The sequence below is a fragment of the Macaca mulatta genome, chromosome 16 (assembly GCF_049350105.2).
Source record: "Macaca mulatta isolate MMU2019108-1 chromosome 16, T2T-MMU8v2.0, whole genome shotgun sequence".
NCBI classification, from domain to species: domain Eukaryota; kingdom Metazoa; phylum Chordata; class Mammalia; order Primates; family Cercopithecidae; genus Macaca; species Macaca mulatta.
The window spans coordinates 77,318,879-77,345,609 of NC_133421.1; the positions used below are offsets into that span (position 1 = coordinate 77,318,879).

A 26,731-nucleotide genomic window follows, 5' to 3' on the forward strand; every position below is an offset into this window, starting at 1 on the left:
AGAGGATTCCAGACCTGGAGTGAGCCCAGAGGAGGAAGAAGAGGTGGAGAGGGACAGAAATGACTCACTGATTTCCCCCAGGCTCCGGGGACAGGAGTGCTTTTGTGCCTCCCCCTCTGCCTGTAAGCAGAGTCATCTCTGTGGCCTCAAGGGTTCCCAACTTCTGTTTTATGCTTCTGTTTCTTAACTTCTTTGAGCCTTGGTTTTGGCAGTTGGGCAGAGTGAACCAGCAGAGGTGCGCCCTTTAGATCTAGGAAAGAAAAGAGTTCACAGGGATCCTGGTAGAGTTTTTGTTCCCTGCATGAAGTCAGCAGGGGGCCAAGGGAAAGCTCGGAGAAGAGACCAGTGGAAGGGGCACCTGCCCAGAAGAAAGGGCTGCCAAGGATGGAGCCTGGGACACGTGGTGACATTTCCTCAGCAGCAGAGCAGGTCAGGGATTCAGAGTGAGTCTGGAAGAGCCCAGATCTGCTCTGTGGTTTGGCCACCTTCCTTGCCATGGGCAGGAGCCATCAGGTGTCCTATGGGTGCCTTTCCAGAAGCCTCTGCATCCTTGCGTCTTCATAGTGGAGGCTCTGCCTTTGACCCCAGCTCAGCTTTCTCGTCCATTGCCTAGGAGTGTACAATGGAGTGGACCAACATCTCTCCAGCACCCGCCAGGTGCTGCTTGGCCCTGGATATTCATTATCTCTTTTCATTGTCACCCCACAGCTTTGAGGTTGCGATTGTCTCCATTCGATAGATGAGGAAACTGAAGCTCAGAGGGGTTCGGCAGTTTGCCCCAAGTCACACAGTTTGTTGGAAAAGAAGCTGGGGTTTGAACTGAAGTCTGTTTTCCTCTAAATACCTGTATTTTTTTTTTTTCTACTAAATCACCATGCTCCCTCTCTGTGGGTTAGGTGCCTGCTGCTGCATCTGGACACCAGATAATGACAAGCTTGCTGACATCAGTTACTAGTAAATACCACCCTGGGCAATAAGCAGTGGCCATTGATTGACAAAGCAGGTGACGTCATAGGTGGAACTACTAAGTCAGAAAAAGCACCAATTCCCCCTTCCCTTGCACATGCTTGAACCTCAAAGTCAGTGATGCTTTACACAGATGAAAGCCAGATGGGCAATTTGGAAGAAGGCAGCCAGCAGGCTGGGTGTTGTGTTGGTTTTCTCTTGCTGTGTAACAAATCTCCCACAAATTTAGCAACTTAAAACAACACAAGTGGCTGGGTGCAATGGCTCATGCCTATAATACCAGCACTTTAGGAGGCCGAGGTTGGAGGATCGCTTGAGCTCAGGAGTTTGAGACCAACCTGATCAACACAGTGAGAGCTCATCTCTACTAAAAATTTAAAAAATTAGCTGGGTATGGTGGTGCATGCCTGTAGTCCCAGCTGTTCAGGAGGCTGAGGTGGGAGGATTGCTTAAGTCCAGGAGGTCAAGGCTACGGCGAGCTGAGCTATGATCATACCACTGCATTCGAGCCTGGGCAACAGAATGAGGCTCTGTCTCAAAAAAGAAAAGAAAAGAAAAATAACACAAGTTTGTCATCTTGCAGTTTCCATGGGTCAGGAGTTGGAACCCAGGCTCGCTGGGTCCTTGGCCCAGGGACTCCCCAGGTGGAAAATCAAGGCACCAGCCAAGGTTCTAGTTTCACCAGAGATGCGGGGTCCTCTTCCATGCCCACTGGTGGTTGGCAGGACTCATTCCTCGTGGTTGTAGGACGGAAATCGTGTTTTCTAGCTGGCTCTCCTCCAGCTGTCACTCTCAGTTCCCAGTAGACCTCCCTTGGGTCCTATCCACGTGGCTATCTCACAACTTCAAAGCCAACTACAGAATCTCTGCTTTTTCTCAAGTGAAGTCTTATATACTGAGACAGAGTCTGAGGAGTGACTGACTGTCTTGTCTTTTTGCTGTCAATCAAAGGCTACGCTCCCTCTGAAGGTTCTAGGGGGCAACCAAGGGAGTGACAACCCGTCATATCCCCGGGTCCTGCTCACACCCGAGGGGAAGGATGACACAGGATGTGTGCACCAGTGGCCGGGACTCTGGAGGCTATCTCAGAATTCTGTCTGCAGTGGGTTTTTCAGTCTTTCCTTCATAGGCTGTGGGCCAAATGGGACTTTCAACATTCAGCATTTCCAAATGACTGTTCCTTAGAGAGCACTGGATGCTTCAGAAGCCCTGAGACGTCTTCCTGTTTTAGCCAGTGGCTGACAACCCTAGTGTCTGTCTTCTTGGAGCGAGTTCAGGTGTGTTACATCAGGGTTCCCAACATTGTTTCCATGCCCACACTCCTGACAGATCCCTCGGTGATACAGAATTCCTCCACTCAAGGATGTTTATCAGGATCTTTAGGGAACAGCGCACATTTAGAGAAAAAGTCCAGGGTTGGGAGGTGGGGTCCCCCTCTCCCCGTTGACATTGAGAATGACTATGTTAGATGGTATATTCCTAATGGAAGCAAAAGTCGTGGTTACAGAAAACATTATTTGAGCAAACATTATTTGAGCAAAACCTAAACTAAACACCCGAAGAAGCTGGGTAAAGAAGGGGGGATAAAGAAAAAGGGGGGCAACTTTGACGTGCACCATTCCTAGTGTTGCTGGTGTTGGGGGGGGCACCCTCCTGTTAGAGGGTGAGCTTACCACCTGGTTGGTGAGCCTGGGACACATATAGCTAATGGTAATGGTGACAAAGGAGATATGTGCCGTGATAAAGGGACAAACGGAATACTGCCACATGCGTGGGATAATCATTCCAAAGTGGTACTTGAGATGGTCTTTGAGTAAGATTTAGGAAAGAAATTTTGGGCTGAGAGTACCATGGGCCAAAAAAAAAAAAAAAAAAAAAAAAAAAAGCCTGGCAGCAAGAAGTCTTCCAGGGAAGGGGCAGTGGACCTAGATTTAGGGTGGGCTCAAATCCAATGACTGGTGTCCTTGTAAGAAGAGAATAGAGCACAGAGACCCAGAGGGAAGAAGGAGATGTGAAGACGGAGGCAGAGACTGGAGTGATGCACCCACTACCGGGGCCACCAACAGCTGGAAGAGACAAGGACAGATTCTCTCCCAGAGTCTTCAGAGGGAGTGTGGCTCTGCCAACACCTTGGTTTCAGGCTTCTGGCCTCCAGAACTGTGAGAGAATGAATTGCTGCTGTTTTAAGCCACCCAGTTTGTGGAATTGGCTGCAATAACTCTAGGGTACCAGTACAGTCAGGGAGAACATTCACATTCAGTCCGGTCCTTTCAAGTTTAAGGAACCTGTCGGGCGATTGTTGGGGATAGCCAGTGGGCACCTGGAAATGTGAGAGGAGTTGGAATTTGAAATGTTGATTTGGGAGGCGTCTGCCCAAAAAAATCACGAAAAGTCAGAAGCAGATAAGATCACCAGGGGAGAGGGTTTGGATCAAGAAAAGAGGCTGTAGGTAGGGTAGGACCTGAGGGATCTCCTGCAGGGAAGGAGTGGAGGAGGGAAGAGAAGGCTGAACTGCTGCTCAGGATGGAGAACTTGCTCAGCCGTATTGCAGCCTAGAGAGGTCTCCAGGGTGCACATGGAAGAGTGATGCTGGTTTGAAAATCCTTTGATGATCAGGTGGGAGGTGGAAAAAAGTAGACAGGAAGCACTGACATTGAATACTCTTTTTTTATTTTTTTATTTTTTTTGAGAGGGAGCCTTGCTCTATCACCCGGGCTGGAGTGCGGTGGTGCAACCTTGGCTCACTACAACCCCCGCCTCCCGGGTTCCAGCGATTCTCCCTACTCAGCCTCCTGAGTAGCTGAGATTACAGGCACCTGCCATCACGCCTGGCTAATTTTTGTATTTTTGTAGAGATGGGGTCTCACCATGTTGGCCAGGCTGGTCTTGAACTCCTGACCTCAGGTGATCCACCCACCTCGGCTTCCCAAAGTTCTGGGATTACAGGCGTGAGCCACCACGCCCGGCCACTGACTACTCTTTTAATAAGTTTTTTTATGAAGACAGAGAGAGACATGGAATTGATTATAGATGGGGGAAGAAATAGAATCAAGGGAACTTTGTGCTTATTTATTTTGTAAGACTATGACACTTTTCATTATATTTTTAGGCTGCGGGAAGGAAGCAGGGAGAAGATGCAAATAATCAATGAAACAAGGTTCTAGAGAAAAGCTTACAAATCATTTGTGCTGTGCACCTACTATGTGCCAGTCACTGTGCTGGGGTTTAGCTGTGTGATCTCATTGATCTTCCAAACACTCCTACAGAGTGGAGAAGGATTGTCTCCATTTTCCACCTGGAGCAACTGGGGCTGAGAATAGTGAAATAACTTGCCCGGGTTAATACATCTTGGATTTGAGCCCAAGTGAGCTGGCTCTAATGTCTCAGTGCTTTTCATTATAATATTTCTCCACTGAAGAAGAGGAGGATATATCTTTCTCTGACTCACAAAAAATAAGAAACTTAAAGAAATAAGCAGATTTGTAATGGAGGAAAGGGATGTGTCAGTGTTTCTATCATGCGGTTCATGTCCTCATTAAACTATGACTCAAAAAAGTGATCAGCTGCGAGGCAGAGGGGAGAAGGGTGAAGCCAGGCAGGGGACCTTGAGAGGGGGAGGGATTTAGGATAGATCAGTGGGTGAGATATAACAGGGAGCCAATCGGGAAGAAATCAGAGACCTCGCTTTAAGGCTGAGCTTCCGCTAGGATTAGTGGGCTGGATTTTTGGAGAAACCACCCTGCATGGGGGAAGCAGAAGGTTATCTTAACACGGACATCTCCCCAGAGAGATTTCAGTGACAGCACTGAAGAAGCCCAGAGCCACAGATAATTCTGATTTTAACTCAAGACACCCGCACACCCCAGGGCTCTGAGAGCGAGTCCTCGGACATCCCAAGGGGAGTATCAGCCCCAACCACCTGCTGGAGGAGAAAGTGCTGACCCACTTGGGGTTACCAGGAGCCGTTCCCCGGCCACCCTGCTGAATGAAGCCAGGTGCACTCCCAGCCCCGTGGCAAGGTTGCCATTCTGATACGAAAATAACCAAAGTCCCCACTCAAAAATAACATCTGCTCATTTGCGTGGGAGTTTTGCATTTCATAATTGGGTTTAATATGCAAATGCTAAGATTCATGTGTTAGGCTAGCTAAGTGGTTTAGAGGTTCAGTGGGTAAAAACTCCTCACAGTGTTTCACTCCGGTGCACCGAGACCCGCACCCATGCTCCCCGACTCTGTGCTCTCCCCACTCCTTGGATTGACTCTCATGTCAATTATGGGACATAAATACAAAATCGATTTACCTAAAGGCTTGTCATGTCTAAGAGGGTCTCAGCCAGGGCATCCCCCCACGTTCCCATGTCTGCTGTGGGGCTCCGAGTCCTCCAGCGTCTTCATTTAAGATGAGCAGCTGCTCCTTGGTGCTACCTGGACCCGGGTGTGAGGGCGGCGGTTATGGAGTGAGAAGTTTGAGAGGAGACAGCAGAGAAGGTGTTAATGAATAATCGCAGGGCCTCGTTCTCCATAAAGGCAATTACTGGGATTGATTGTTCCCATGTTTCCTTAGTCACGGTTCAGATGGCTTGTTTCACTCAGATTAAGACAGATGCGTGCTGAACGCGCCCTGGCATGTGATGTCAGGAGAATTATCGATGGCACATCCCAGGCCTCTGCCTTCTTGTGCGGGTGCCACCAGGGATCTCAGCCGGGCTAAAAGGGGAGCATGGTCATTGTGCGGCTGAAGCATGTGTGTGCTATAGTCAGGTGGTTTTCCAGTTTGAGCATGCCTCAGCATACACTGGAGGGCTTGGTAAACAGATTGCTGAACCTCCAGAGTTTCTGATTTAGTTGGTCTGCTGAATAATTTGCATTTCTTTTCTTTTTTTTTTTTTTGAGTTGGAGTCTCGCTCTGTTGCCCAGGCTGGAGTGCAATGGCGCGATCTCAGCTCACTGCAACCTCCACCTCCCAAGTTCAAGTGATTCTCATGCCTTGGCCTCCCAAGTAACTGGAATTACAGGGGGTGCACCACCACACCCAGCTAATTCTTGTATTTTTAGTAAAGACCGGGTTTCACCATGTTGGCCAGGCTGGTCTCAAACCCCTGACTTCAGGTGATATGCCCGCCTTGGTCTCCCAAAGTGCTGGGATTACAGGCATGAGCCACCATGCCTGGCCAAGTATTTGCATTTCTAACAATTCTGGGCTGCTGGGACTGGTCCAGAAACTCCTCTTTGAGAACCACTCAGTATGATGAAGAGTATGGACACTGGGACCAGGCCACCTGTCTGCATGACTGTAGGCCATTTACTTACCCTCTCTGTACCTGCATCTCCTCATCTTTAAAGCAGGGGGCATAGTAATAGTACCTCCTTCATGGGGTTGTTGCCAGGAATAAATGAGTGAGCACATCAGAGCATTTGTAGCAGTGTCTGGTATAGACAGTATATGAGTGCCAGGAACATGTATAAGAGATCCAGCCTGTTGTTACTGTAATGCTATCAGCCCAAGTCTGGTTTCCCCAACACCCACAGATCCCAATGCAGTTGCTGGGTCATTGTGCCCATTAGCCATCAATCCTATCTCTGGTGGCCAAGAAAGTTAATGCCCAGCTTAGTGCTAGTCAGAGCGTGGTTACACCGACATCCATCAAAATTCTCTTCTCAAGCCACCTTAACCCTTCACATCTACTGAATGCATAGAACTTGACTCAGCGAGACTGGGGCCGTAGGGCTGGGTTGCATTTGGGGTTTCTCTCCCTCGTGTGGGCAAAGAGGGGGGCTGCCTTTTCTGGTTCAGTTTCTACCCATGGATGCTGTCTGCTGAATGCATTCTTCAACTATACATTTTTAAAACATCATTTTATTAATATTTAACCCTCACAGTGTTGCTCTTAGGTAATAATTATTATTCCTGTTTTAACTCTGTTGGGGTTCAGATAAGTTAAATGACTTATCCAAATTACATATTAAAAGCCAGGTCTCGGCCGGAGGCAGGCGGGACAATTGCGTAACGCCAGGAATTCAAGACCAGCCTAGGCAACATAGAGAGATCCTTGCCTCTACAAAAAAAAAAAATTTTTTTTTTAATTAGCCAGGCATGGTGGCACACACCTGTAGTCCCAGCTACCTGGGAGGCCGAGGCGGGAGGATCGCTTGAGCCCATAGGTCAAGGTTACAGTGAGCTGTGATCACACCACTGCACTCCAGCCTGGGTGACAAAGCAAGACTCTGTCTCAAAAAGAAAAAGAAAAAGAAGGCTGGACATGGTGGCGCACACCTATAATCCCAGCACTATGGGAGGCCAAGGCAGGCAGATCTTTTGAGCTCAGGAGTTCGAGACCAGCCTGGCTAACATGGAGAAACCCTATCTCTACTAAAAATATAAATATTAGTCGGGCTACATGGGAGACTAAGGCATGAGAATCACTTGAACCTGGGAGGTGGAGGTTACAGTGAGCCCAGATCGCGCCACTGCACTCCAGCCTGGGCGACAGAGAAAGACCCTGTCTCAAAACATTAAAAAATAATAAAATTTAAAAATTAAAAATTAAATTTTAATTTTCAAATAAAATTTTAAAAAATTTTTGTATTTTACTTTAAAAATAAATTTATGTTTTAAAAATTAAAAATAAAAGCCAGGTCTGTCTGACTTCAATAATCTATGATTTTAAAGTTCTACTATATCCCCTTGCTAATGTTATATGAGCATTTATATAAAGATTAAGGCTGGGTCCCCAGGAATCCAGCAATGGCAGCTGCTCCCCAAAGGTAAACTCCTCAGAACTGGCACTGGTGTGATTTAGGGGTTTGCTTTTCTAAAGGTTACGCTAGGAGTCACAGAACATATTCCTTTTGGAAATGTCCTCTTCAGGGACTTGCCCTCTATTGCTGGTTATTCTCTGTGGCCTGACCTCTGTCTGGATGAAACTGTGTTCGTGGTCCTAAAGGTGCTTTCCTTTGTCTGAATTTGGATATTGACTTAGTATCTTAACATTTCTGCTCTGGTGCGGTGCTCCCAACCAAATGGCCAGGAAAGTATTCAGAAGCTCTGCTGAATATAGGAAGAGAGAAAAAATGTCATGCTAATGGAAGTTTGCTTTTCTCCCACAGTGTTCCTTTCTGCCGAAATTCTCCATTCATATAGAAACCAAGTATGAGGACAACAAAGGAAGCAACGACAGTGTGAGTAGCCCCTCCTTCCATGCTGTGCTCACCTCTTGGGCTCTGAAAATTGCAGCACTTCTCACAGCTCCTCTGTGACCAGGGCCAGCAGTGGGACCTGTGCCTGGGACCGCAGAGATGCTCTGGCCTTTGGCTTCTGAGGGTTACTTCCCTGGGACTTTTCCCTGGAATTCTTTTGTTGTCTAGCTTTTCTTTCTCATGTTTATGTGCTTTCCATGGGCCTCTGAGCAGAAGCCTCTGACTGGGGTGACTGTCGTGGAGGTGGAGAGGACGACAGGGTACTAGGAACTTCAAGATTTGGATTCTCATCATTGGACGGAGTACATATCTTCTCAACGCCTATTCATATTTACTTCAAAAAGGGAATGCAATCAAATATATGTGTGCACAGAAAAGGAAATATAGTCAGATAAGTGTGAACAGAAAAGGAAATACAGGCCCAGTGCAGTGGCTCATGCCTGTAATCCCAGCACTCTGGGAGGCTGAGGCAGGCAGATCACCTGAAATCAGGAGTTCAAGACCAGCCTGGCCAACATGGCAAAACCCTGTCTCGACTAAAAATAGAAAAATTAGCTGGGTGTGATGGGGCACGCCGGTAATCCCAGCTACTTGGGAAGCTGAGGCAGGAGAATTGCTTGAACCTGGGAGGCAGAGGTTACAGTGAGCTGAGGTTGTGCCACTACACTCCAGCCTGGGCCACAGAGCGAGACTCCATCTCAAAAAAAAAAAAAAGAAAGAAAAGGAAATAGAATCAGATGTATGTGTACATACTGCATATATGCTTACTTACACACATGTGGTATTTGTATACACCCACACATCCTACCTTAAAATCAGGTGCTACCCCCACAAAATATTTACCTCCTGAGGCATTCTGACTTCTACTAAATTTCAGCCAAGTATTTTGCTTATTAATGTTGGTTAAAACCCATCTTCTGACCTGGCTTTTACCCCCAGGCTCTTTCTGTTGGGGCAGTACATTTCTAAGTTCTCTTTTCTTTGGGGGTGACTGTTTTGACCTACCAAAAGCCTCTCCCGGGATTAGGCTGTGGGTTCCCTCAGGACCCATTGAAAGGAAGAACCTGGATCTGGAAGCTTCAGGGCTTCCCCAGAGTTCATGGAACTTCCTAGAGGAGAGTATACAGCTGGTAAAAGTACTATCCCATCACTATGTTCAGGAACCCCATCGTTAGTGTCTCCTTGAAGACAGCCCAAAGGGGAATGTTTAGGGCCATTTTCCTGTCACAGGCCAAAATCACAGGCTCATTGCTGGCCAATTTCATCAAAACCACCATGTCTAAAACAGTGTCACACTGTGTTTAAACTTGAATCCTTATAGAATAGGGATTTTTTTTTTTTTCTGATTAGAAAGTAGGCCGGGCACGGTGGCTCACGCCTATAATCCTAGCATGTTGGGAGGCCAAGGCGGATTGTCTGAGCTCAGGAGTTCAAGACCAGCCTGGGCAACATGGCAAAACCCCATCTCTACTAAAAATACAAAAAATTAGCCGGGCGTAGTCCCAGCTACTCAGGAGGCTGAGGCAGGAAAATCACTTGAGCCTGGGAGGCAGAGGTTGCAGTGAGCCCAGATTGCACCACTGGACTCCAGCCTGTCAATAGAGCGAGACTCTGTCTCAAAAAAAAAAAAAAAAAAGTTAATACATGGCTATTCAAACTTGGAAAATGCAAAAAGAAAGTATCGAAAAAAGAAAGGAAAAATCAATAGCAGTCCCACAATTTAGAGATGACTTCTGTTAGCGATTTGGTTCATGTTGCAGATTATGGACAAATTTATTTTGTAACCAATTCCTCCTGAATTGAATCATAAAGTATGTTATTTTTAACATGCCATGAAGTATGCTTCCCCATAATGATTTTTCCTGGCTGTACCACCTTCCATATTTCAGTGTACTTCTTTAAACCTGGTCACTGGATATTGAAGTAAGCTTGACTATTTTCGTGTAGCTGTGGACTCCCATGAAAAGGATAATAAAGTTCAGTTGCCTGAATTGCTTTTCCTGGCATAATATGAAAATATGGGGGAATTTTTTTGTTTCTTTATGAGACAGGGTCTCGCTCTGTCACCCAGGCTGGAGTGCAGTAGCACGATCTCGGGTCACTGCAACCTCCACCTCCTGGGCTCAAGCAATCCTCCCACCTCAGCCCTGCTGAGTAGCTGGGGCTACAGGCACACACGACCATGCCCAGCTAATTTTTGTGTTTTTTTAGAGATGGGATTGCACCATGTTGCCTAGGCTAGTCTCAAACTCCTGGACTAAAGCAATCTGCCTGTCTTGACCTCCCAAAGTGCTGGGATTATAGGCGTGAGCCACCATGCCTGGCTGGAAAAAAAATTTTTAAATATCTTTTAGTCTTTCCAAACAAATTTCCTTGCTTTCTCTCTTTTTCTCTATGTCTCTATCTCCATGAGTTCATTCAAAACAACTCTCCATTTGAAAAGGAATAGAGAGGCCAGGCGCTATGGCTCACACCTGTAATCCCAGCACTCTGGGAGGCCATGGTGGACGGATCACCTGAGGTCAGGAGTTTGAGACCAGCCTGGGCAACATGGGGAAACCCCATCTCTGCAAAATTAAAAAATTAGCCAGGCGTGGTGGCACGCACGCCTGTGGTCCCAGCTCCCTACTTGGGAGGCTGCGGTGGGAGAATCGCTTGAGCCCAAGAGGTCAAGTCTGCAGTGAACCATGTTTGCACCTCTGCACTCCAGCCTGGGTGACACAGTGACACCTAGAAATAAAAAAGAGGCACAGAGGGGACACGTGGGCTCACTATGATCGCTATAGATTGGTGGGACCACTGTAATCTGGTTTATCCTCTGCCCAGTTCAAATAGTCCCCAGAATTCATATGGTGATTATATATTATTATATATCCCTTTTTTGGCAGGTGCTAAGGTTTTTTGACTACCCTCCTAGAAATTTAAAATAACAAGTTATCCACCTTACAATCAGGATCCAGGCCCACGCCAAGGGCCAGGCCCCTTTGAGACTTAGGCTGGCCTGCAAGAGAAGCACCGATCACCTGTTCACTCCGAGCGGTCCTTGGATACAGTTTGCTTTCTCTAGGAGAAATCTCAGCTGTTGTAGCCCAGCTTGCCTACCTCTCCCCAGCCTGTGGACTCTGGAACTGCCCAGGGGACCTGCTCCTTGTCTCCCTGTCATGGCACCCAACTTGCCCAAGCCCCAGTCCTGCCATCTTGTTACATTGAAGAGGCCCTAAATGTGTTTTTGGCCCAGTTCCCACCTCCTGCCCCCCCAGGCTCTGCTTGACTCTGCTCCACGGACCCCAGGTCTTGCTCCTGAGACCATTGGACCACACAGCCCAGCCCCACTTTGGTAGACTTCTTTGCCAATTTGCCCTCCTCTAATTTACATATTCAGCAGCAATTGCTGTTCAGCAAGTTCAAGTTCGATCCCAGAGAGGCAGAAAAGGAGGGTTGCAGCCAGGTGCGGTGGCTCACACCTGAAATCCCAGCACTTTGGGAGGCTGAGGTGGGTGGATACCTGAGGTCAGGAGTTTGAGACCAGCCTGGCCAGCATGGCAAAACCCCATCTCTACTAAAAATAGAGAAATTAGCAGGGCATGGTGGCATGCACCTGTAATCCCATCTACTCGGGAGGCTGAGGCAGGAGAATTGCTTGAACCCAGAAGGCAGAGGTTGCAGTGAGCAGAGATCGTGCCACTGCACTCCAGCCTGGGCAACAAGAGTGAAACTCTGTCTCAAAAAATAAAAAAAGAAAAAAAGAAAAGAAAAGAAGAAAAGGAGGGCTGCATCCATTTCCATTCATACTTGTTAATACTTCAAAATCTGAACATGAGAAATATATATTTATCTAACAATTCTTTAATTACTAAATGCTAGCTTTATCTAGCCGGGGATTCAAAACTGGTGTTTTAAGCCAAGGCATATGCTGGTGTGCTCTTTTTCTGTCCTGGGTTGAGTGTGGAGTTTTTGGTGGGAGGCAGAGTTGCTAAGGAAAGCAGTGCAGTAGTGGATAATTCTCTTGTCTCACCGCATTTCCAAACTATTTAATAAACTCAGTTCATTTCTTTGCACTTTCTGGGTGTACACTCTTATCATTCAGCTACCATCCTTCATACTGCTATCTGCACTGTTTCCTCCCGTACCTGCCAAAAATTTAATGAAATTGATGACGATAAGAAGCAATAATTAAATTGAAAGAGGCTACTGATAGTCATATTGATGATAGTGGTTGAATTGAGTACATGTTGTTATCCTATTATCAATTACCATGTAAGTAATTTTTTGACGCGACCCAGTATCTAGTAAGAAAAAAATAGTGGCAGTATGAGTAGATATAAATATCTTCTCTTCCTTGTTAAAAATAAAACCAGTATACGTATGATTGTGAAAACCTGCAAACTGTGATTACATTAACCAGGATGCAGTGGGGAAGTTGTCTTAAATTGAGGCCCATTTATTTTATGCACATACTTAGGAGAATTATTTGGGCTTTCCTTAGTGCTAGGGAGGACGGCACCATGCCAAGGTAAGGTTCTGTTGTTTGTCCAAGGCCATAAATCTAGACCTAGAAGAGTCCGTGCTTAGCACTGCCTGGTTCAGCTGAACGAGAGGCTGCTCATGTGGTGACGGCTGCCAGGTTACTGGTGTTCAATGGGGTTAATGGGGGCAGCCTTGCTACTTTACTTCCTCTTCCAAACAAAGCAGGCACCATTTAAAGTGGTGCTTCCCAGCCTTGCCTGCACATTGGACCCACCTGAGAAGTTTTAACAACTCATGCCTGGGTCCCAGCCCCCTGGGATTTTTATTTAACGGGTCCTGGGTGCAGGCTGGTCTAAACCAGCCAATGAGCATGAAGGACAGAACACTCCCTTCCAGAACACGGAATTCTCCAGCTGGGCGTGTGAGAAGTTTGAGAGTCTACCCTGAGGCTGAACCTGATATGTTCCCTTAGGAGACATTGGCTATGCCGTCCCCAGCCCCGTGAAGATCTAGACCAGCAGTTCTCAGTCACAGCTGCCTATTAAAATCACCAGGGCCAGGTGGGGTGGTTCACACCTTTAATCCCAGCACTTTGGGAGGCCGAGGAGGGAGGATGGCTTGAGCTCAGGAGTTCGAGATCAGCCTGTCCAACATGGTGAAACCTCATCTCTACTAAAAATACAAAAATTAGCTGGGTATGATGGTGCATATGCCTGTAATCCCAGCTACTAGGGAGGCTGAGGCAGAATTGTTTGAACCCGGGAGGCTAAGGTTTCAGTGAGCCGAGATCATGCCACTGCACTCCAGCATGGGCAACACAGCAAGTCTCCTTCTCCCCCCCAAAAAAAAAATCACCTGGGAAGCTTTAGCCATCACTGATGCTGTGGTCCCAGCCCTGGAGATTCTGATTTCATTTGTCTGAGGTGGGGAGGCATTGGAATTCCTTTTTTTTTTTTTTTTTTTTTGAGACAGAGTCTCACTGTATCTCCCAGGCTGGAGTGCATGGCATGATCGCGGCTCACTGCAAGCTCCACCTTCTGGGTTCACGCTATTCTCCCACCTTAGCCTTCTGAGTAGCTGGGACTACAGGCGCCCGCCACCACGCCCGGCTAATTTTTTTTTTTTTTTTTTATTTTTAGTAGAGACGGGGTTTCACCGTATTAGCCAGGATGGTCTCGATCACCTGACCTCATGATCCACTCGCCTCAGCCTCCCAAAGTGCTGGGATTACAGGCACGAGCCACTCCCCCCGCCGGCATTGGGATTTTTACAGCTCCCCCAGGTGAATCTGAGGGGCAACAAGACTGAGAACTATAGATTTAAGGAAATATTAAGTGCTATTTAAAAGCAACACTTAGGAAAACAGGTTCTCCAAATGTCTTCACTTCTTTATACTCCTGGAAATACGACAGTTTACAAAAGGCATATATAAACCCCACTCCATTCCACTCCCACTCACACAATAAAAAGACCTGGGTAACATATGTATTCTCATTAGCCACATATCACCAAGGACATTATTCCTTGGCAAAGAAACTCCTCTGATAAAATGGAGAGAATGTCCAGTTTAGTTCCTGGAAACCTGAAGCTCTGTCTTTCACAGAGGTCTCCTTGGAGGCTGCCTAAAAGAAGTGTCTGGAATGTATTTCATTTCTAGTTCCTCTGTGTGGTAATGAAAGAACACAAAGTTGTTCTTTGTGAAACAGAAAGATCAGTATTGAAGTTCCAGTTATCAATGTAAGCAAGCAAGGCTTGGTTTCTTTGTTTTTAAAAAAAATAGGATAAATAATGCTTCCATCAGGGTGTGGGGGATGCATAGAGGTTCGTTTACATGGAAGCACTTCATAAACTGTAAAGTGCCATGCAAATATGAGACATGATTACTGTGATGGCCACACCTCGGGATTAACTGCACTCATGATGATTTCCCAATGAGACTCTAATTTTGTCTCAAGTATCAATAAACCTTTTGCTGTTCAACAAGTTTTGAGCACCTACTATGAGCCAGGCATTAGGAGAAGGATCGGGGACACACCATTAAGACAAACCAGCCCTCCAGGCCAGGCTCAGTGGCTCACGCCTGTAATCCCAGCACTTTGGGAGGCTGAGGCAGCCAGATCACCTGAGGTCGGGAGTTCGAGACCAGCCTGACCAATATGGAGAAACCCCGTCTCTACTAAAAAGTACAAAAAATTAGCTGGGCATGGTGGCACATGCCTGTAAGTCCAGCTACTCGGCAGGCTGAGGCAGGAGAATCACTTGAACCTGGGAGGCAGAGGTTGTGGACAGCTGAGATCGTGCCATTGCACTCCAGCCTGGGCAATGAGAGCAAAACTCTGTCACAAAAAAAAAAAAAAAGGCAAACCAGCCCTCCATTAATCATGGAGGGGGGGAAGCAGGTAATAGGCAAGTAAACAAACAAAAGAATTACAGCAGTGCTAACTGCTAGGAAAGCTATAAACAGGCTAGAGGGAGCTCAGCCTGAGGCCATGTGGTCAGAAAGGCCTCAGGGAAGACAAAAGTCCCTGTGAGGCTTGAGTAAGGGAAGGAGCCAGCCTGATGAGATATATGTTCCTCCACCCCAAATTCATATGTGGAAGCTTTAGAATGTGACTATTCATGGAGATAGGACCTTAAAAGAGGGGATTAAGTTAAAATGAGGCCATTAGAGTAGGCGCTAATCCAGTCTGACTGGTATTCAGATAAGAAGAGAACACTTGGGCACATAAAGAGACTCTAGGCTGGATGCAGTCAGTGGCTAACACCTGGAATCCCAGCACTTTGGGAGGCTGAGGTGGGCGGATCGCTTAAGCTCAAGAGTTCAAGACCAGCCTGAGCAACATGGCAAAACCCCATCTGTACATAAGAAATGCAAAAACTAGCCAGGTGTGGTGGCGCACACCTGTAGTCACAGCTACTCAGGAGGCTGAGATGGAAGGATCACTTGAACCCAAGAGGCGGAGGTTTCGGTGAGCCAAGATCGTGCCACTGCATTCCAGCCTGGGTGACTGAGAGAGACCCTGTCTCAAAAATAAACAAACAAACAGACTCTTAGGGTGCAACATGTGCAGACTTAGGGAGAACGCAGCCTATCCGCAAGCCAAGGAGGAGGTCTCCGAAGAAATCAACCCTGCAGACACGTTGATCTTGAACTTTCAGCTTCCAGAGCTGTGAGACAATTAATTAGATTCTGTTGTTTACACCACCCAATCTGTGGTGTTCTGTTATGGCTGACCCCACAAACTAATGCAGGGAACAAAGGCCCTGGCCCCTGACACAGCCTCATATATTCCAGGAACTGTTGGAAAACCGCTGGCTAGAGCATTAGGAGTGAGAATAAGTAGACTGGCACGAACTGAGGTTGAAAATGCAATAGAAGCTAGATTATGTAAGAGCTATGGGGCCACGGCAGAGTGTGGATTTCAGTGCAGTGGGAACTTATTCAAGGATTTTAAACAAAGGAGTGACAAGATGTTGTTCATGGAGTTTTAAAAATTTTTTTATTTTGGAATAATTTTAAATTTATACTAAAGTTAGCTGGGTACAGTGGCTCATTTTCCAGCACTTTGGGAGGCTGAAGCAGGCAGATTACCTAGGTCAGGAGTTTGAGAAGACCAGCCTGGCCAACATGGTGAAACCCTGTTTCTACTTTAAAAAAAGAAAAAAAAAAAGAATACCAAAATTAGCTGGGCGTGGTGGTGCATGCCTGTAATCTCTGCTACTCAGGAGGCTGAGGCAGAAGAATCACTTGAACCCGGGAGATGGAGGTTGCAGTGAGCCCAAATTGTGCCACCGCACTCCAGCCTGGGCGACAAGAGCAAAATTCCATCTCAGAAAGAAAAAAAAATTTATACTAAACTTGCAAAGATTGTGCACAGGGTTCTCAAGTACCCTCTACCCAGTTTCCCCTTACCCAACCATGATTCCACTGCCAAAACTACAGACTTTATTCAGATTTCACCAGTTTTCCCAATAATGTACTTTTGCTTCTGTTCCAGAATCCAGATTAGGACACCCCATTACATTGGGTGATTTATGTTTTTAAAATATTTGCTCTGGCTGTTCTGTGGAGAATTAGTGAAAGGAAAGACCAAAATCAGGGAGTCCAGTTGTCAGACTATTGGAATGATCCAGATCAAAATGGTGGTTTGAGCTGGAAAGATGGCAGAGGATAAAGAGGGAGGAAGGGATCTATTTTGAAAACAGAGTGACTTTGTGTTAGAATTGATGTGGGACCTGAGAGGGGGACAAAATAAGGATGATTTCAGGCTTTCTAGCTCTGCCTAGAGGCCCTGGATAAGTGGTGGTGCCATTGCCATAGGAAACGGTGGAGGAGAAGCAGGTTCTGAGAAGAAAAGCAAGAGCACCATTTAGACATGATGAGTTTCAGATACCAATGAGACTTCCAAGTGGAAATGAGGGGTAAGAAGTTGGATATTGGCCAGGCATGATGGCTCTCGCCTATAATCCCAGTGCTCTGGGAGGTCAAAGCAGGAGAATCGCTTGCAGCCAAGAGTTCAAGGCCAGCCTGGGCAACATGGTGAGACCCCGTCTCTACAAAAAATAATTTTTAATTAGCTGGACATGGTGGCACACACCTGTCGTCCCAGCTACTCAGAAGCTGAGGTGGGAGGATCGCTTGAGCCCAGGAGGCCAAGGCTGCAGTGAACCATGATCAAGCCACTGTACTCCAGCCTGGGCAACAGAGCGAGACTCTGTATCAAAAGAAGAAGAAGAAGAAGTTGGATATATCTATATGAATCTGGCATTCAGAGAGGGATGTGGGTCATGATTTTTATCCAGGGAGAGGAGTGACAGAAAAGAGAAGTTTCTAGATGCTCCAAGATAGAGAATGCCCAGGTCCTAAGAGGAACCTTCTGATGGCTTCCAGGTCCAGCTTCTCTTTGTTATCTTTATTCCTTGGTTAAGACTCAATTTTCAATCACTGGGCTGTGCTTGGTTTTAGGAAATAAACGCTCTCATTAATTTAACCACAAAGATTTACTTAGATCTAATTTCTCCCTCTGGGTGCCTCCTTCGGGTAAATTGCATAAACATCTCAATGTCTTCACTGGGCTCAACTTGCATGGCTTTGGAGAGAAACGTTCTCCTCCTGACTTACAAGTAGCTTCCCCTAGAAGTTACCAGCTGACAAAGAGGGAATTTTATCATTTCAGGAGAGCTGTATTTACTGAGGCTTGCTGTTGCAATAGTCATCATGAAGTTTGCTTTCTTTCTTTTTTATTTTTTGAAATGGAGTCTCACTCTGTCACCCAGGCTGGAGTGCAGTGGCACAATCTCGCCTCACTGCAACCCCCACCTCCTGGGTTCAAATGATTCTCTTGCCTCAGCCTCCCGAGTAGCTGGCACTACAGGTGTGTGCCACCACACCTGGCTAATTTTTATATTTTTTGTAGAGATGGGATTTCACCATGTTGGCCAGGCTGATCTTGAACACCTGACCTCAATTGATCCACCCACCTCGGCCTCCCAAAGTGCTGGGATTATAGGCATGAGCCACTGCGCCCAGCCGCGAAGTTTGTTTTCGAATTAGCATAGTAGTCCCTGCTTCTCCGAGGTTTCACTTTCTGCAGTTTTAGTTCCCTGCAGTCAAATGCAGTCCAAAAATATTAACTGGAAAATTCCAGAAAAGAACAATTCATAAGTTTTAAATTGCATGCTGTTTTGAGGAGCAACATGAAATCTCGTACCATCCTGCCCCATCCCACCCAGGGCACGAAGCCTCCCTTCGTCTGTCATCTCTGCTCTGTACATGCTACACACCTGTTAGTCACTTAGTAGCTGTCTCGGTTATCACATCAAAAAAAAAAAAAAAATAGAGAGTATCTAGAGTTTGGTACTATCTGAGGTCTCAAGCATCCAATGGGAGTCTCAGAATATATCCCCCTCGGCCAAGGTCGAGGACAACTGCATTTGTATTTGTAACTTCAAGAGGACAACATAGATGGATGGATGTTAACACATTGCAAAATGCACTAAAATTAATTTGTAAAGCAGGAGTGCCAGTGGGAACTGCAGAATCCATATTTACAGGTCTCTGGAGCTGATTATCTTTTCCTTAAATGGCTTCTAATTGAGGATTACAGAAAGAAAAAAAGCATTTGCTTTATTTTTAGACGTGATCTCTGATGTCTTCAACTTTTATCGTTCTGTTTTTAACCTTAGATTATTATAACCAGCCACCTACAAAATCTGCAATTTTCTCTAATAAGTCAGCACCTGTTAAAAAGGAGGTTGCACAAAACACTCCCCTTTGCAGTTTGGAAGGATTATTATCTACTTTGGTCTGTGAAGTGGAAAGTTAATGTTCTTATTCAATCCGTGTCTAATGGTATCATTTTGAGGACAATGGAAAACAGATCATGTTTGATTCTTTAAGATGTGGCCGCTGCTATTTGTGGTACAATTTGTGATCTGAGAGCCGCATGTAAAAAACACATGAGCAAAAAGAATATCCAGCACACAAGGGCTTGCTTTCTGATTCTCAGAGGTATAGTGACAACACAGCTTACCTCTGCATTCAAAGAAGCGAGAACTTACCACTGATAATCATTAGTAGAAGACAGCTTAAAGTAGTGTCTGCTTTCTGTCTAGGCCTAGTTCACAGATGCTGTGATAAATCCAAAAAGACCTGCCTACGCACATGTGCTAGTATCAAGCATGAGGGAGACAGTTAACCAAACTGGTCAAAAGCATTGTCAGCAAAGACCTGGTGCTGAATCATGTTGGGAAACTGGAGTTTGGAGCTAGAGAGGCAACACCAAGTATCAAGGTCTGAATGTCCATTTTCTAACCACTGTAGTAATAATTGACTCAAAAAAAAAAAAAAAAAAAAAAAAAAACCATCAATGTATGCTAAGACCATTGAGCAAAACAAGTGCTGGGGACAGGATATTCACACCCTTTCAAAATATCACCACCAATGCTGGGTGTGGTAGCTCACACCTGTAATCTCAGTACTTTGGGAAGCTGGAGTAGGTGGATCATCTGAGGTCAGGAGTTCGAGACCAGCCTGGCCAACATGGTGAAACCCCATCTCTACTAAAAATACAAAAAACAGCCAGACGTCATGGCACATGCATGTAATCCCAGCTACTCGGGAGGCTGAAGCAGGAGAATCTCTTGAACCCGGGAGATGGAGTTTGCAGTGAGCCGAGATCATACCACTGCACTCCAGCAGGGAAGGGAAGGAAGAAGGAAAGGAAAGGAAGAAGGAAAAGAAGGAAGGGAAGGAAAGGAAAGGAAGAGGGAAAGGAAGAAAAGAAAAGAAAAAAAAAAGAAAGACATACAGAGAGGACAAACCAGAAAATAATGAGATTGGCTGCCTACAGGTGGGGTGTGTGGAAACAGAGTGGAGACGGAGAGAGGAGCACTACCTCTGGGAGTATACGTTTTTGAATCATTCAACTTTTGAAATCATGTTAATGTTTTCCCCGCTCAAAAATAATGAAACCGAATCAACAGGGATTAGGCAGGGGGTTGGTGGGGTGGAAGATACTAAAATAGAATTAAAACAGAAATAAACGAACCCAACTGTATTTTAAAAGAAATAAAATAGCCACACTGAAAAGGAGAGAAAAAGACCTTTCCCGAGGAATTCTCAATTACACAGCACTTTGACTATATATCCTCAGTCGGAAGACAATAAGAATTGTAAACAAATACTGAATTCTAAATCATAAGTTTGTTTCTTACTGTAGTATGGGCTAATAGTACTGAAATTATTTTTTGTGTAATGTAAGTTTGAGCAAATACACAACCCTAGGGCCTACCTGTAGAAGAAAATCACCATTTGCAACCATCATAATAGTAGTTGATTTAATAGTAAACATCATTGAATGCTAAAACTGGTGTGTGAAAAGTTTGATGAGGAACAGGATATTTACATGGACTAAGAGTATTTCTCTGCAAATGACTTATTAATGGAAAATGGAAACAGAAATAATTTTATAATAGACAGCCGGGCATGGTGGCTCACACCTGTAATCCCAGCACTTTAGCAGGCAGAGGTGGGTGAATCACCTGAGGTCAGGAGTTGGAGACCACGGTGAAACCCCATCTCTACTAAAAATACAAAAAGATTAGCCAGGCGTGGTGGCGGGCACCTATAATCTCAGCTACTGGGGAGGCTGAGGCAGGAGAATCACTTGAACCTGGGAGGTGGAGGTTGCATTGAGCCAAGATTGCACCATTGCACTCCAGCCTAGGCAACAAGAGCGAAACTCCATCTCAAAAAAAAAAAAAAGAGAGAAAGAAAGAATTTTACAGTAGACAAACCTGGTGTATACCACCTTAACCAAATGTCTGTAACGTTATCAATCCTGGAACAAACTAGCATCAGAAATGATATGATGTCCTGAAAAAGACACATCATCTCTGTGGTGTTCCTGTCAAACAAACAAACAAACAGAAAAACCCCATAAGCTAAATCTAATCATAAGGAAACTTTACACAAACTCAGATCGATGGGATTCTATAAAATAGCTGACCTGTACTTTCCAAAATTGTTGAGGTCATGAAAGACAAAGAAAGGCTGATGAATTATTTTAGATTAAAGAAGACTAAATTAAATGCAGTATGATCCTGGACTGGAACCTAAACTGGAGAAAAACAGCCCAAAGGATATTACTGGGTAATCGGCAAAATTTAAATAGGGACTGAGGTTTAGATAATAGTATTATATCAATGTTTGACTTCCTGATTTTGATCGTTGTTTTGTAATTAGGTGAGAGACTCTCCTTGTTCTTAGGAAATTCACCCTGAAATATCTAGGGGTCAAGGGACATATCTGCAACGTTCTCTCAAATGTAAAAGACAAAGCAAAAGAAGCAGATGTTAATGGCTGGAGAATCTGGGTAGAGGGTGTTCAGGGATTTTTCTGATATTTCTTGATATTTTTTGATATTCTTGCAATTTTTTGACATGTTTGACATTACATTAAGATTTAAAGTCACATTTATTTATTTATTTATTTATTTTTGGAGGCAGGGTCTTGCTGTGCCACCCAGGCTGGAGTGTAGTGGCACCATCACGGCATACTGCAGCCTCAATCTCCTGGGCTGAAGCAGTCCTCCCATCTCAGCCTTCTTAGTAGCTGGGAACTACATGAGTGCATCACCATGCCCAGCTATTTTTTTCTTTTTTTTCAGTTGTAGAGATGGGCATCTTGCTGTGTTGCCCATGCTGGTCTTGAACTCCTAGGCTCAAATGATCCTCTCACCCCAGCCTCCCAAAATGCTGCCATTATAAGAATGAGTCACCACACCCAGCACAATGATTTTTTTAAATTAAAATTGAAACAGCAAAAAATGGTATAAGGAATGTAACCAAAAATAAAAGAATTTTGTTATAGGCAGACAGTGTATCTAAATTGAAAACCTAAGAGAATTTACAAATTATCTTAAATAGAATACTAAATAGTTAAAAATGATATTAAAATGCTATAGTTCAGAAGGGTTACTGGATATCAGATCAACTTACAAATATCAATAATATTCCATATATAAGTAATAATTGGAAAATATTAATCCCATTATCAATAGCAACACAACTTTAAGGTACCCAAGAACAAATCTAACTTTTCTAGACAAAATTATTATTAAAGGACCTAACAAAGACCTGAACAAGTAATAAATACTCCATGTGCATGGATCAAAAAACTAAATACTATAAAAAAATAAGTGATTTCCTAAATCAGTCTCCAAATTAAATGTAATTCCAATCAACATCTCAACAGGATTGTTACAAATTGTAAAATCAGATGGAAAAATAAAAGTCCAAAGATAACTGAGACAAATTTTGAACAAAGAACAAGGAGGTGAAGTTCATCATATCTGATAACAAAATCGTATGAAAGAATGTGGTATTGGCACAAAGACAGAAATAAATGTAAACTGATCATGTGAATTTGATACATAATAGATAATGTATCTCCAATCAGTGGGAAGGAAAGATCACTTTCTCAGTAAATGACATTAAGTTAGTTGACATTTCATAGGGAAAACCAAAATAATAGGGAGGGCACAGTGGCTCATGCCTGTAATCCCAGCTCTTAGGGAGGCCAAGGCAAGAGGATCAGTTGAGTCCAGGAGTTCAAGACCAGCCTGGGCAACATAGCTAGACCCCATCTCTACAAACAATAAAAATAATTAGCCAGGCATGGTGATGCAGGCCTGTAGCTCCAGCTACTTGTGAGACTGAGGCAGGATGATCACTTGAGCCTGGGAGGTCAAAACTGCAGTGAGTCATGATGGCCCCACTACACTCCCATCTGGGCAACAGAGAAAGACCCTGTCTCAAGAAGAAAAGAAAGAAAAGAATAGATCCCTACCTCACTCCACATTAAAAAAAAAAAACTCCAAAAGCATTTACAAACCTGACTATGGAAACCATTAAAATCATTTAAGAATATCTTATTTATGGATGCAGATGCATTTATATGTTACATAAAATATAAAGTTTATTTTAAAATATGGACTAGCTTCACAATAAATTTATCATAGCTGTCAGCCAGGTGTGGAAGAGGAAGGTATTTCAACTATAAGTGTGAAATTTTCTCTTTTTTTTTTTTTAAGTAGGGACAGAAACGGAATCAAATCTGACAAAATAATTATATATGTTCGAGTGGTGGATAGTGGCTGTATTTTGGCTTTTTGGTTTTTTGTTTTGTTTTGTTTTGTTTTAGATGGAATCACCCTTTGTCACCCAGGCTGGAGTGCAGTGGTGTGATCTTGGCTCACTGCAACCTCTGCTTCCTGGGTTCAAGTGACTCTCCTGCCTCAGCCTCCCAAGTAGCTGGAATTATAGCTGCATGCAACCACACTATGCTAATTTTTATATTTTTAGTAGAGACGGGGTTTCACCATGTTGGCCAGGCTGGTCTCAAAACCCTGGGCTCAAGCGATCTGCCCTCCTTGACCTCCTAAAGTGCTGAGATTACAGGCATGAGCCATGTTTTTTATATGATTTTTTATATTCTTCTTGATATTGGTCTTTTGAGTTTTGAAAAAGAAAATATTCATCTGAGTCTTCTGTTCCATGAAACTCAACCCTCTTTAATTCTTTGTGATCCATTGTTAGCCTCAGTCACTGGCTCTGCAGTTGTTTCCCAAATGTTTGGCTTCTTTTCCCGCTCATAATTACTGTGGGAATACAGTGTACGTCACTTAAAAAAAAAATAAGGCACAGCTTTGCTGTTTATTTACCTAGAGCTTTGTGTTTATGTTTGTTGAGTCCAGTGGTTGGTGCCTCGGTGGGTGGATTGCTCATGACAGAGGATGGACAGCAATCTTGGGTGGTGGAGCATTTTGGTGGAGAACACTTGAGGAATCTGCCAAAAGCGAGCAGCTGATCAGGCCCAGTTAGTAGGACTCTGTACTAGAATCAGAGAACTCACCAGCCTTCGACCAAATAGGGTCCAAAGCAGGGCTCTGCAGCCGAGTGATAACGGGACTTAGCTGTTCTGAACTTCCCCAGCTGTGTAAAGGGGAAAATGGCACCCCCTTCAGAGAGAATTGGGAGGATGCAGTGAGATGCTGCATGTCAAATGCTTCATAAACCACAGTTCTCTTTTCTGTCACTTCAGTTATACCTCATGGGAACCACTTCAGAGTGGACTCTTGGAGATCCACAAATGGGGAACTCAGTGTAACTTGGGGAGTCCTTTTGGAGGGCAAGTACCAAGTTGTCATGTTTCTGAAGTCTGCAGTCCCTATTCCTTTTTCACCACCCGGAGGCATCCTCAGACAAGAGTTGATAAGTGATGTCTTCAGGGGCTTTTGAGTTCACTTTTCCAAAGTGGAGAAAGGAGTGGTTACTAGTGCAAGCAGCAGACCCTCTGCCTCGTGGCCTCCTGCCTGGAGGTTGGGGATTCTGGTTTCAGACACAGTCCTTCCTTGGATTTTTCTCACCCGTAAGTGATCCTGCTTGGCACAGCTCTGTTCCAAGAGGTGAGAGCCATGTATGCTGTTGTTCCAAGTTAATCATCAACAGAACCGTGGCAGAATGGAGAAAGGATGAAGACTGTAGGCACTAGAGTCAAACCAGGTGTCTTTGAATCCCAAGTCCACTCTTTAGCAGCTAGTTAAGGCACGTTACTTCACTTCCTTGTGCCCCTGTCAAATGAGTATCATGATAGTTCCCACTCATAGGGTACTTGTGAGGATTAAATGTGTTAAACCTGAAAAGTGTACAGAATAGAGCTTGGTACACACTTTAGACATTCAGCATGTTATAACATGGCCATCGTTTTTCATGTTTTAACAACTTTACAAATGAAGCGCATATTAGAGTTGATGGCGTGTTACAATTACAAGTGGCAGCATTTTTTCTTTTTTGGTGGTATAGTTGGTGGCATCTTAGATTCAATGAATTAATTCAGCATGATATCTCCTTTTGCATAGGATATTGAGATGTACATCATAAGTGCATTTCAGTACTGAATAGTGTTTGCATATCAAATGTGAACACTGAACTGAATTCTGCCAAAGTCAAGTCATTGAATAATAAGCTCTTCAGTTGTTCAGGCCTGGAAGGTTGTTTGTTAACTTTTTCCAGGGCACTGGCTGGCTTCCTAGTAATGCAAATGACTTGATAGAGTTCTGAAAAGGGAACCATTGAATCTTCTTCCCCTTGTACGTTCAGAGCCATCATCTTTATAAAATGGATTTCTTACTAAGAATCCCTGGATACCATCTATCTGATATACCTTCAAGGACAAAATCTCAGCTAGTATTTTAGTGTTTTTTTTGTTTTGTTTTGTTTTTTGTTTGTTTGTTTTTTAATGTGGGGCAAGGGGATAATAGAAGCTGAGCTTACGGAAAAGAAGTTAATGATTTCCAATGGACATGATTTCAAAGCAGTTTCTGCCTTTTGATGAGCTGAAATCATTGCTTTTATCTGCTCCCCTACTTGTACACAGGTTCTGCTTGTTAACCATGCAGTGTGTCAGTTGTTACCCACCAAATCCTGTACTTGATCTTCTGAGACTGATGGCGATTCTCTCTGAATAATATTAAGCTATTAAATCATATTTAAATCCTATTTCTCCACTAATACCTATTGAAGGCCTATTTATAGTCCATCAGATTTTTATGGCCATTTGGTACATAAATTAGTTAAATATAAACTTCATGGAACTTCCTCTGAAAATGTTTCATCTTGTTCCCAGTCCCGTAAAGAGATGGTCATAAATACCTTTGGACTATGCAGACCATTATCTAGAGTAATTTTAATTATCTTTAGCTATGCTGATCAGATGATTAATAAATAGATGTTGAAAAGCATCAGCAAAATGCCATCATGGAAGAGACACTCAGGGGTAAAACCAAATAATTGACCATTTGGTGCTGAAACGTTTCATTATCACTCCTACCAAGGTTCAGAAATCTATCATGAGATTGGGTTTGTTATAAACTCAACATCACCTTGGTTGGGATGTCAAAACTAGAGTGAAATATTGAAATGAAATGTGAAACATATTAAGGAACGTCCTCGGGAATGAAGGACACTGGAAAGACTGAATTTTCTAGTAACTTAATTTTGATCTATGGGTGAAGCATTGTTTTCAGCACCCCAGCTATATTTGCTTAGAACCATCTGGGTCTCTCGGAACAGATAATGTTAAGCCAGATACACTAGTTGTACATGTGGTATGTCTTTATCGGGGGCTTTTGGTAACGGTTTAAAATAGAAAAAAAAGTATTGCTTTAAAAAACAGTGATCCTGTGGTACTCATGGGTGACAACATTCTGCTTTGGCTAAGAGTTTAGATAACTGCATACTGTTCTCTATTTCTTTTTTTGTTCTTGTTTTTTTTTGGGTTTTTTTGTTTGTTTGTTTGTTTGTTTTTTGAGATGGAGTCTCGCTCTGTCATCCAGGCTGCAGTGCAGTGGCGCGATCTCAGCTCACTGCAACCTCTGCCTCCTAGGTTCAGTCGATCCTCCTGCCTCAGCCTCCTGAGTAGCTGGGATTACAGGTGTGAGCCACCACACCTGGCTTGAGAGATGGAAGATCAGACTTGATTTGCTCATGTTGTTCCTAACCTTTATTCTAAACTGATAAAAATGTAAAGTCATCTGGT

General features: G+C 44.3%; 1 protein-coding gene across 1 annotated transcript in view; it reads left to right on the forward strand.

Moving 5' to 3' along the window:
• Positions 1–26,731, forward strand: part of PITPNC1 (phosphatidylinositol transfer protein cytoplasmic 1) — a 284,988-nt gene that overhangs the window by 160,139 nt on the left and 98,118 nt on the right. The window contains exon 5 of the mRNA XM_077972577.1: positions 8,074–8,145. Coding sequence (XP_077828703.1) covers positions 8,074–8,145 — 72 coding nt within the window. The remainder of the gene's footprint in view (positions 1–8,073; positions 8,146–26,731) is intronic.